This window comes from Brassica napus, chromosome A1 (assembly GCF_020379485.1).
Source record: "Brassica napus cultivar Da-Ae chromosome A1, Da-Ae, whole genome shotgun sequence".
Lineage (NCBI taxonomy): Eukaryota > Viridiplantae > Streptophyta > Magnoliopsida > Brassicales > Brassicaceae > Brassica > Brassica napus.
The window spans coordinates 13,381,132-13,394,447 of NC_063434.1; the positions used below are offsets into that span (position 1 = coordinate 13,381,132).

Below are 13,316 nucleotides of genomic sequence, written 5' to 3' on the forward strand. Positions count from 1 at the left end.
AAAAACTGTTGGTTAGTGGTTTTATTCAAATTTGGTTAAAAAAACTAGGAAAACTGAAGTTTCATTTAGATTCTAACCGATGACCATTGTTGGAACAATAGAAATAAATAGAAAAAGAATGAAAAGAAATAAAATTTTAGGAATGATTATTTCTTATCAAATTTGATGAGGAACAAATTTGTTTTATTATCTATATGATAAAATGAATAGAAAGGAAAACAAATCCTTATAAATGGTAACATTTCTTTGGAAAATTAAGGAATGTAGTGTTATCTTTTATTCCTTTGGTCACCGGTTAGAACTTAGAATATAATACATGTAGTTCAGTTTAAAGTGTATTATTTTCTTCAACTTCGGTTCTTTCTCTTTCTCTTTGGATATTAGTCTCAATTTCGACGCTAATCTGCGACTATTTGGCGACGATTTTATGTTGTCACAATTTTCGGACTACTTCATGTCTCTTTTTTTCGCAGTCGCTAATGAGTCATTAAATGGAGTAGTTTAGTCACAATATTTTACGACGGAAAATGGAGTCAGATAGTAGTCCCAAATCCGAGTTTTATTGTAGCGTCTTAATCTGAGAACATGTCGATTTAACATGAACCAATAGACTTGCTCTTTCGCCTATATCTGCTGATTAGTACAATAGTACATGATTACTTCTTTTTTCGCTTAACAACAATAAACAATTTTTTTAGAGTTTGAACAACACATTGCAATGCTTAACTAATCAGAGTTAAGTCTTTGACAGAGCATAACCAATACAATGCCACCAGCCACGTTGAAGAAACGTCGTTCAATCGCTGACTGTTGATCTCCTGGACATTATTAGTTTCTAGTAACAAGGCCCATTTGTGATGAAGCAGTTCTGGCCGAATGGAGATTTCTTTGTTCTCTGAGGTTTAAAACGCACACCTCGCGATCTAACCTAATTTTTGTCCCCTCTCCATCTCGTCTCTTTTCGTACTTGGATAGACTGACTAGCAAGCAAAACATCTGTAGAGCTCTGTTTATTAATAGAGAATGATGATGATTGATCAACTTTAGAAACGGAAACACGAGTAGGACCAACAGAGAAAGATTTAATGTACAAGAAACATATTCTGTCAAAACAAGTTTATATTGACAAACAAAAGGAGTTGCAATAATCACCACATTCAAAATAAAATTTTGAAAATTTTGGCATGTGTTCTAACCTCTTATGTAACAATAACTACAAAAATCGACTAGTTTAATAACTTACATAAGTGGATGTACAAGTAAATGCTAAATTATAATCTGTATGTACTTGAGTAATGTAACCTCCAAGACCAAAACGAGAAGATAATCAATTGGTTTAGTTCACTAAAGCAAAGGGAAGTCGAATAGAATATAGCTAGGAGCAAGGGGGACGTTCATATCAGTGATGAGTATAGTATAAAACAACTAAAATCATGAAATATATATTACCTTGGGCTGATTTTTTTTTTGGAATTTTTACTCGAAAATGACAAATGTTTTACAACAATGATAATCCATACTAAGTAAAGAAATAAAGAAGAAGATTAAATTTAAAAAAAAATATGAAGGAAGAAATAAAGAAGAAGATTTGTTAACAAGTATTCGTGGTTTTATATCAAGCTAAATAAAATGAAAAGTACTGTACATAAAATAGAAGATGTGGCCTAATTTTTTTAAAAAAAAATTGTGGCCTAAAGCTAATGCTTTAGCTGCCTTATAAGAGGCACGGGCCTGGGCACTAGTGACGTAAAATGTGAATGATTTGCTAAGTGTAGAAGCTTAACTCAGCAACATAATCCCCAAGATGCAGTGTGTATTGCAAAACCAGAATATACTCAATAATCTAATCAAATAAGTAAAACATAGCATGAAATAAACTAATATAAACTGCAAAATAGGGTTCGGTACAGGAGAAAATTAGAGAAGTGGGTCGTGGCCGAGTCCTCAATTTGGGCTTTGGCTTGCAACAAGTTTTTATTTGCGAAATGGATCGCAACACTTTTTGACCCTACGCAAGTCTTCCATAAATTACGTGAGACACCTTTGTTGACCAAAAGAATAACGATAATGGCCCTATTCGATTGCTCACCCAGGTGATCCATCTGGGTGAAGATGCAAATTAATGTTCGTTTTGTGCATTATAATGCTACATCCAGATGGATCACCCAACTGAATTTTTAAAAATTCATTTCAAATTCTCACCTAAATGAAGGTGAGTCTTGATGGTGCATCTGGATACAGATGCATCTAGTTCAGTCCAAAATGATAAATAACAAAAATGATCTTTTAAAATCAAAATATTATTTTCAAACCGTAAATTTTATTTTTTTTGCATATACATTTTTCGGCTATAACCAAAAAATGCATTTTCTCGCAAAAACATAAAAACACACTTTTCCGCCAAAATCGCAAGATGCGTTTTTCCCGCAACACACGTTTTCATAAAAAGCACATTTTTCGGCTAAACCAGTAAAAATGCACTTTTCGACCAAAACCGAGAAACACATTTTTCCGTCAAAACAAAAAAAAACGCATTTTTCCGCCAAAACCTAAAAGATGCATATTCCCGCCAAAACTCCAAAAAGCATTTTCCCGCCAAAACTGAAAAAGACAATTTTACCACCAAAATCGGAAAAACGCAATTTTCCCGCCAAAACCGGAAAAACGCATTTTCCCGCCAAAACCGGAAAACGCATTTTCCCGCCTAACCGGAAAAACACATTTTCCCGCATAAACCGGAAAACGCATTTTCCCGCCAAAACCAGAAAAACGCATTTTCCCGCCAAACCCCGAAAAATGCATTTTCCCGCCAAAACCGGAAAACGCATTTTCCCGCCAAAACCGGAAAAACGCATTTTCCCGCCAGAACCCGAAAAACGCATTTTCCTGTCAAAATCGGAAAAACGCATTTTCCCGTCAAAACCGGAAAAACATATTTTCCCGCCAGAACCAAAAAATGCATTTTCCCGCCAAAACCGGAAAAAATGTATTTTCCTGCCAAAACCGCAAAAATATTTTTCCCGCCAAAACCGCGAAAAAACTTTTCCCGCCAAAATCGAGAAAAAAAACTTTTCCTGTTAAAAACACTTTTTCCGCCAAAACTTTGAAACACACTTTTTCCGTCCAAACCGCAAAAACTTATTTTTCCGCCAAACCCATAAAACTTTTTTTCCACCAAAACTATAAAAATATACTTTTCGCGAAAAACACATATTTCCTCAAAAACCGCAAAAATATTTTCGGCCAAAACCGTGAAAATGTTATATTTATGCCGAAACGTAAAAAAAAATATTTTAGTCATTTTATTAACAAGTCCACATAGATGCAGATGGAAGTTAAAAAATGAAAAGTAAATGAACATAGTTGCATTCAGATGATTCATCTGGATGCATGGACGAAATGATGAAACAAACAACACCGAGATGGAGCATCTGGATAAGACATCTAGATGGATCATCTGGATGCATCTTCGAGATGTACAAACGAACAGGGCCAATGTCACACATCCCTTGTACGCGAGAGACTTGCACTCTTCCCTAGCCAGACGATCCAATAACTTTGCGACCCTCACCGTTTACCGAAAAACCACAGGCAAAATTCTTTATTTTTATTTCTCACTCTGTAAACCCAGAAAGTCGAAAAGTCCCGAACCCAGTCGAAACGTCCTGCACAATCTAGTCGAAAAGTCCTGCAGAACCAGCAGTTGTTCTCTCCTCTTTCCTCCAAATCAGAAATTATGGTATTGAAATCGAAGAAGAAAGTATATATTGTCCGGCAGAACACTAGATCCCCCACCGATGTCGCTAAACAGTCGCCACGTCGGAAATCTCCGCGGTATCCAGGTTCGCTATTTCGTCCCCTGTTCTAAACATCCCGATTTGCTTCCTCTTATCCTTGCATGTGTACACCGATCTTCGATTTCTCTGCTCCTGTCCTCCTCTGTTTGTATTGTTTTTCCCCGTTAATGACGCTCCTTTACTGTTCCTATTCTCTACTCCTGTCCTCTTATTAATTCCCCTTTTTTTTATTTCTTAGTTTCCGATTCCGGCGACGAGGGGACGGGATCATTGAGACACTCGACCGTACCGAGACCAAAGTCGGCTCTGGTTACCGGTCAGCTTCAGGAGGCCGAATCTTCCTCTAAATTGCCTCCGAAGCTTTTGGCTTGGTTGTTATCCAACCAAATTGCGTCTCAATATTACTCGAAGGCTCACATCATCGGAACTATTGCGTCTTGTTGTTGGAGTAAGCTTGAAGTAACTTGAGATTGAAGCTACCTAATCCTATTGAGTTATGGAAATCTATAAGGATTAGGAAATATTGAAATATGTTAAACCTATTGTGTTTAGGAAACTTTGATTCCTATATATAAGAAGATGTCAAGATGTGACATTGCTTATGAGTTTTAGGTTATTGATTTGATATTGTGATTGTGATCTGAATTGAGTGAATAAGAGAAGGACTTCTTATTAAACTTGTTTGTGTGATTCTATATTTGGTATCAGAGCAAGCAGGTTCTAAAGATCGATCATGAGTGATAACAAGGATGAGATCGTAGCACACAAAGACACCGGCATGGCGCACAAAGACAACGGCCCTGCTTCCATCAAATTTCCGATGTTAACTTCTTCAAACTATACTGTCTGGGCTATGAGAATGAAGGTGGCACTTAAGGTCAGTGAGGTATGGGAAACAATTGACCCGGGATCCAAGGATGAGAAGAAGAACAATATGGCTATAGCGTTTCTATTTCAATCCATACCCGAAGCTCTAATCTTGCAAGTTGGAGACATTGATACAGCAAAGGGAGTTTGGGATGCAATAAAGGCAAGACATGTTGGAGCTGAGAGGGTCAAAGAAGCTAGACTACAAACCCTAATGGCAGAATTCGATAGACTCAAGATGAAAGAAGAAGATACAATAGATCTCTTTGTTGGGAAACTATCTGAAATCTCATCAAAATCTGCATCACTAGGCGAGACCATTGAAGAATCCAAACTTGTGAAAAAGTTTCTAAAGACCTTGCCAAGGAAGAAATATATACATATTGTGGCCTCTCTCGAACAAGTTCTTGATCTCAACACAACGAGCTTCGAAGACATAGTGGGTAGATTGAAAGCGTATGAAGAACGGATCGCTGAAGAAGAAGAAGAAACACATGACGAAGGGAAACTGATGTATGGTGATACAAGCCAAGATGGTTATGGAGGAAACTATAGTGGAGGACGAGGACGAGGTCGAAGCGGTCGTTCTCAATGGAGAGGAAGAGGTCGTGGTTGCACTGGATCAACGTTTCAAAGTCAGCGAGATGCATATAGACAGCGTCAAAACGGAGATGCGTCACACATAACCTGTTTCAAGTGTGACAAACAGGGTCATTACGCTAATGATTGTCCGGACAAAGTGCTAAAGCTCCAAGAGACGGCTGAAAAGAAAGATGAAGACACCCAAGATGCTGATGAATTAATGGTACACGAAGTAGTCTACCTCAACGAGAATAAAGTAAACCCTACTAGCTTTGAGGCTGATCTTGATGCAGAGAACGTGTGGTATCTTGACAACGGTGCTAGTAACCATATGTGTGGGAACCGCCTGTTCTTTTACAAACTTGACGAGACCATCACCGGTAAAGTAAGATTTGGAGACGACTCTCGGATCGACATACAAGGAAAGGGCTCAATCCGTTTTGTTCTTAAGGAAGGCGAGAAGAAAATCTTGAATAACGTCTACTATATACCAGGATTAAGAAGCAACATTATTAGTTTGGGACAGGCTACTGAAGTGGGTTGCGAAGTCAGTATGAAAGACAAGACACTGATGCTATATGACAGATACGGAAGCTTGATGGTTAGTACTACACGATCAAGAAACAGACTATACAAGGTCAGTTTGGAGGTCGATCGTATGTACTGTCTACAAATAACTGAAGCCACACAAACATCTGTATGGCACTCACGACTTGGCCATGTAAACATCAACACACTAAAGCTGATGGCAAAAAGGAAACTTGTTACTGGCTTACCCAACGTCGAAATTGAGAAAGAAAAGTGTGTTTCTTGTTTACTTGGAAAGCAAGCGAGGAAACCTTTTCCACAAGCAACGAAGTTTAGAGCTTCTAATCCACTAGAGCTTGTTCACGGGGATCTTTGTGGTCCTATTTCACCAACAACACCGGCTCTGAAGAGGTATATATTTGTGCTTATAGATGATCACACACGATACATGTGGACAATATTATTGAGAGAGAAAAGTGAAGCTCTTGAGAAATTCAAAAGATTCAAAACACTTGTCGAGGAAGAAACACAGAGCAAGGTCAAGATGTTTCGAACCGATAGAGGAGGTGAATTTGTGTCTCATGAATTCAATGAATACTGCGACAAGAAAGGGATAAAGAGGCACTTGACAGCTCCCTACACCCCTCAGCAGAATGGAGTTGTAGAACGACGAAACCGAACACTTATGGAGATGACAAGGAGTATCTTGAAGCATATGAACGTGCCAAATAACCTATGGGGAGAAGCTGTGAGACATTCTACTTACCTAATCAACAGACTTGCAACAAGGTCATTAGATGAGAGAACACCATATGAGATGCTACGCTCAAGAAGACCAAACCTCTCGCACTTAAGAATATTCGGATGCCTATGTTATGCAAAAACAGAAGCACCGGGAAGAAAGAAACTCGATGATAGAGCAAGAGCACTGGTACACTTGGGAACTGAACCAGGATCAAAAGCATACCGATTACTTGATCCAGTAACGAAGTAACGAAGCGAATCAGAGTAAGTCGTGATGTTGTGTTTTATGAAGAGAAAGAATGGGACTGGAGTAAAACAGAGGAAACAGAGCATCCTAAAGCAGGAGAGCTTGTCGTGAAACTCAAGAAGTTGGGTAATGAGTCAAGAGAAGTCGAGATCATTCAAGATGATGAAGAAGAAGAAGGTGAACATGTTATTGAAGTTGATGATGAAGAAGACATTGAAGGTGATGAAGAAGATGATACACAAGAACCTAGACGGTCACATCGCGTGAGTATAAAGCCATCTTATCTAGATGACTATATTTTGCTTGCTGAGGTTGAAAGTGAACGCCTCTTGATGATCATTAACGATGAGCCATGGGATTATAATGAAGCCAAGAAGTTGAAGGTATGGATCGATGCTTGCAAGGATGAAATATTCTCTATAGAGAAAAATAATACATGGGAACTCGTTGTGTTGCCTTCTGGAGTAAAGCCAATTGGACTCAAGTGGGTATTTAAAGTAAAGCGTAATGCTGATGGTAGCATCAGCAAGTTTAAAGCACGGTTGGTGGCAAAGGGTTATGTTCAAAAACATGGTATTGACTATGATGAGGTCTTTGCACCAGTGGCTCGGGTTGAGACAATAAGGATGATCATGGCGCTTGCGGCTTCTAGAGGATGGGAGATCCACCACCTTGACGTAAAGACTGCGTTTCTCCATGGAGAATTGAAGGAGGAAGTGTTTGTGGTTCAGCCAGAAGGATTTGTAGTTAAAGGTCAAGAAGAAAAGGTTTATAAACTCAAGAAAGCACTTTATGGTTTGCGTCAAGCACAAAGGGCCTGGAATATAAAGCTAAACCAGATCTTGCGAGGTCTGAACTTTCAAAGATGCTCGAAGGAGCCTTCACTGTATCGAAAGGAAGAAAACAAGAGTCTACTTGTCGTGGTTGTTTATGTAGATGATCTATTGGTTACTGGATCATCACTTGAAGTAATACAAGAGTTCAAGAGAGAGATGGCTACTAAATTTGAGATGAGTGATCTTGGCAAGTTGACTTATTACTTGGGGATAGAAGTTTATCAAGGAGAGAATGGTATTGTCTTAAGACAAGATCGGTACGCACGGAAGATTCTTGAGGAAACGGGAATGAGCTCGTGTAATCCTACACATGTACCAATGGAGATGAATGCCAAATTCTCAAAGTCACCTGATGATAAGGACATTGATGCAAGAGAGTATCGACGGAGCATTGGCTGTCTAAGATACCTACTACACACACGTCCTGACCTTTCATTCAGCGTGGGCGTGCTTAGTAGGTATATGCAAGAACCTAAGGAATGTCATGGAGCTGCTCTAAAGCAAATCTTGAGGTACCTGCGTGGTACATGCTCTCTTGGTCTTCGGTTTAAGCGTGGTGGTAACTTGAAACTGGAAGGTTACAGTGATAGCTCGCATAATGTGGACAATGATGATGGGAAAAGCACTACAGGCCATGTTTTCTACCTTGGAGATAGTCCTATAACTTGGTGTTCAACAAAACAAGAGATTGTGGCGTTGTCAAGCTGTGAAGCAGAGTTTATGGCTGCTACTGAAGCAGCAAAGCAAGCCATTTGGCTTCAAGAACTGCTAGGAGAAGTCCTCAATGAAGTTTGCAAGCGAGTAATGATCAGAGTCGACAACAGATCAGCAATAGCACTCACAAAGAATCCTGTGTTTCATGGTAGAAGCAAACACATACATAGGAGGTTCCATTTTATTCGAGAGTGTGTGGAAAACGAGCAAGTAGAAGTTGATCATGTGCCCGGAAGTGAACAGAGAGCTGATATACTAACCAAATCACTTGGAAGGATCAAATTCAAGGAGATGAGAAACTTGATTGGAGTTGAGGATATGAATGAAGTTGAGCTCAAGCTTATGGGGGAGAATGTTGGAGTAAGCTTGAAGTAACTTGAGATTGAAGCTACCTAATCCTATTGAGTTATGGAAATCTATAAGGATTAGGAAATATTGAAATATGTTAAACCTATTGTGTTTAGGAAACTTTGATTCCTATATATAAGAAGATGTCAAGATGTGACATTGCTTATGAGTTTTAGGTTATTGATTTGATATTGTGATTGTGATCTGAATTGAGTGAATAAGAGAAGGACTTCTTATTAAACTTGTTTGTGTGATTCTATACTTGTCTCCAAGGTTCCCAAGACATGGAGACTATAATGGGGTCTCAATTTGGCAGGCTATTTGAGTTGCATGTTGCTCGTTGCCACAACTCTGCGAAGGTGATAAACAGCTTTCTCTGCCCAGATTCTGACCGTTCGCAAGTATGAGCTTTGGTTCCACTTTGCGACTCGTCCTCTTCGCTTCTCACTGGATGAGTTTCAACAAGTATTTGATTTTTAATGGATATTAATTTTTAGTATTTGATTTTCTTTGAAGCTTTACTTATATCCACATTTTTCGGATTGTATCATCGAATAATTTAGCGGAAAATGCCCGCCCTACTGAAAAAGATCTCTAATGAAAATACAAACCTCATCAATAATATTTAAAAAAAAAAAACAGTTTTGTTTAGTTGAAAATTGTATTTTTGACTAAAGTAAACCTGTTTTTGCAACTTCGTTTACTCAGTCAAACAAATGATTGGTTGGTCAATTAATTATTTCTTCCCTTTTTAAACTGTATCTATCGTAATACTATGGTACATTGTGTTGTGTATCATAATGTCATGTGTGTTTTAACTTTTAACTAAAAGTAAAAAAGTGTTGCTATGGACTTCCAATATGCTATGTAAAATGTTATTATGAATCACCTAGAGCTTTGTTATACACACACATAAGTTGAGATTTACTTTGATAGATTCAAACTGCAACAAATTAATGTTAAACCATCATAATCAATCTTTTCAGATCATTTCTTTCTTGGGTCAATGATCTTCTTCAGACTCATCATCACAAGAAACCTCCTCGTCAATTCGTCCCATCACGGCAACACATCTATAATTCCTCCGGCGATCCAACGGGAACGATTGTCTCGTCGCCGTTGTAAGCTGTCCACCACCTGTCAGGCAGCCTTGATCACGTGCCGGGGACGATAAGGTAAAGCTTCTAGGAAGGGCGGTGCTAGGTGGATCGCAGATTTGGAAGTTCCCTGAAAGCTGACCAAAACCAGAAGATCCACCGCCGGTAAGGATTCCGGTACCGGAACATGACGTAATGCTGCGTATGTAGGCGTCACGTGCCATGATCAAGATACGGAAAGGAGCCTTCACTAACCATACAAAGCTGTTTTCTTTCTCTTTGCTTCCTCCTTTCATTATTGGATCCATTTTCAAGAAATGAGATTCAAAAATATAGTAATATATATACATATAAACCTTATATTATATAAAGTTATATGTAATCAAAAGCTCAAAGATGTCAAGACAGTTAGACAGGATCAAAGATAAGACAAAGTCCAGTTAAATTATAAATGAGTTTCAAACAAAAGTTACGAATGTGATATATCTTTAAATGTGTCTAGTTGGGTGATTAAATACATTTTCTTGTAATAAGACGTTAAAATTTGCTAATGTGTTGTGGGAAACTCATATCTACTCTACCTCATAAAATATGAACACCAATTTCATGCTGGATAAATTTTTAAGAGATGCCGGTTAGTACATCATGATGACTTCATTTCACCTACTTTATTTGAATGTCATTGCTTAGTGTTATATGCTCGGCTCGGTCCATATATGATTTTGGCCCAATGTATACCCAAAATTGATTAGCATCGTTGTTTGTAGACAACTCTAATCAACTATCCCAAAGACGATTTTTTTTTGATAACCACCGTGAGATCCGGCGATCGAGGTCAATAGACTTATTTTACGAGGCCCGCAACAGCCATGTATTCTTATCATTTAAAGTAGTCCGGGTGGCCAATGACTATTTACTTATGTGTTATCGTCGTATTCATTTTCAACAATAAAAGATGACATAACTTGGCATCCAATTTAATTATGACATGTACAATTTTCCGTTATAAAATTTTATGTTTTGAAAAATTGTTTCTTAAAGCTAATAACTCTAATGTAATATTAAAGTAAATTGTATATACAAATATTAATATTGTTATGTATAAATACTAATTCATATATCATCACTACTTTTTTTAATATGTCACATTAGTAAAAATTAAACTAAATAGAATTACAATATAAAACTATACTAGCTTAAGCGCGGGTTCTTTTGTTATAACAAATTTTGATATAAATTAGTATTTTGTGATTGTCTTACATTATTATGTTACAAAGTCGAATTATATAAAAGAACTAATTTTAAATAAAATTATATAATTCATGAATTACTTTATTTGAAATTCGGTATAAATCTTATGTATTTCTCTCGTACGCATGGGTATTTTACATGGACCCCAAAAACCAAACCAAAATCAACTCGAAAATACTGGTTCACACCAGGTCCAGAGAAAAAAACGTATTTTTTTGGAAATGCGGGTCTCTGTTAGCGTCTGAGACCTACCCAAAATCCGTTTGAGAGCAAAAGTACCCAAAATGTTTGTGTATATTAGATATATTTGTGTATTTTGGATATGTTTTTGGTATACATATATTTTTGAGTTTTTGGTTTGAATTTGCGGTTATAGTTTTGGATTTCGAGTAAAAATTCAAATTTTAAAAATATATTTTTGGGTATTCAGATACAATTTTGGGTATTTTTTTGGTTCCTCGGTCAAATTTCGAGTATAATTTTAGGTCTTTTGAGTATTTTCTGATTTTTCGGGTATTTGTTTAGATTTTGGATATTTTTCGTGTTTCGATTATTTTTATGTTTATCGAGTTTTATTTGAGTCCTAAATATCTGAACGGATCCATACACGTTACGTACAAAAAATAACATATATTTTATAGATATTTGAATTATAGAGTCCAAAACCATCCATATCCGAAAAAAACCGATCCAAACCCAAATATTGTTTTTTCTAAATACCTAATTAGGTCCAAAAACCCAGACCTAGCTAAATTCATTGATTCGTTTTATAAAATTTTGAGTGGAAAATACTTTTCAGGTTTGATCAATAATGTTTAATAGGACATGACTCATTTATATTTTAAAAGTTGATCTTGTAAGAAAATTTTGATCTAATAGAGGAGGATAGTATATATGACAATGGCCCCTACATATTGAAATTTTGGTGCCCTTTATATGTATATATGTTAAATTGAAGGAAGTTGATTTAAGTAAAATAACTATTTGAAACATTCCATATATGGTGTTATGATCTTATTAAAGTGGGTGAGATTTATTTAAATGTTAGAAGATATTATTTGGTTGCTATATAATAAGAGATAATTATTAATATTTAGTTGTATACAATAGGTTAGACTAAAAAATAAATAGGTGCAACAACTTTGTATAAGTAGATTTTTTAGGACTCCTTCTCTTTTAATAGTATTGATATCAACTTATATATTATATTTTGTATAAATAAATGTCTACTATCAAAATTATTTGTAAGTGTGATTTAACAAATATAAAACTAAATCAATATAAATCAGATAATTTTTTTGTTGATAGTTAAATGACTGAAATTTTATTTAATTTTATAAGTTATTAGGTTAATTATCAAATTAATTTTCACAAATTTAACTAAAACACACAAAAATCTAAACTTTTTAAGAGTTTAGATATTTAAATATATACATATTTAGACTAGGAAATAAGAGACATATTTAAAATGAATAACCGTTAAATATAAGATAAAATATATATTCTTATAAAATTTAATTCTAATTTTATTGCATTTAAAAATAAAATTTAAGTAGTTATACAAGACTATATATAATAACATATATATGGTTTTATTTTTTCCAAACCAATAAAGTTAAAATAAAAAAAAATCAAAAAATCAAAAAATAAACTAACGCAAAGAAAATAAAATAATATAAAATAATATCGTAATTAAATTATTATTTTTGTGCACCATACATACAAACGTTTAGTTCACACTACAAAGAGATAAGTGAATCCTATAGTACTTCCGTGACATGTTACAAAGATGATACAAAAAACTAAGTTTATATCTGAAACAAGATTATATATAATAAATTTAACATCTTATTACAAGAAAATGAATTTTAACATTTTAGATTACCAAAATATTATGTACCAAATTCTGTAACTCATTTACACCAAAAATCAAAGCATGTAATATTAATTTTGCGTCTCGAACATCACATGATTTCTAGCTTTTGGTTATGGTATTTTAGGCCCCTTATGAGATGGCAGAATCGCAATTAAAATGCGATTCCATAAGGTTTTTTTGCCAATTAAAAAAGTTGTGGAATGGAAACAAAATGCATCGACAAAAATACAAGAATTTTTTTATTAAGTAAAACATGATTTTAGTTGATTATTTACGAAATCAACATTTTCATATTATTTAGTTATATGATGTTACTATTTAAACTTTTAAATATAAAACCATAATTTTTATTTATAAATAGTTATGTTATAAAAAATTATACTAGAATTGTTTTATAATACTATAAGATGTCAATATATTATAAAAACT

The 13,316-nt window shown here is 35.4% G+C and overlaps 1 protein-coding gene across 1 annotated transcript; it reads right to left on the minus strand.

The window, feature by feature from the left end:
- Positions 1-9,262: 9,262 nt before the first annotated feature.
- Positions 9,263-10,740, minus strand: BNAA01G20990D. Its single transcript, XM_048776584.1, has one exon. It carries the CDS (start codon positions 10,108-10,110, stop codon positions 9,667-9,669), a length of 444 nt encoding a protein of 147 aa, XP_048632541.1. The 5' UTR covers positions 10,111-10,740; the 3' UTR covers positions 9,263-9,666.
- Between the last annotated feature and the right edge of the window lie 2,576 nt (positions 10,741-13,316).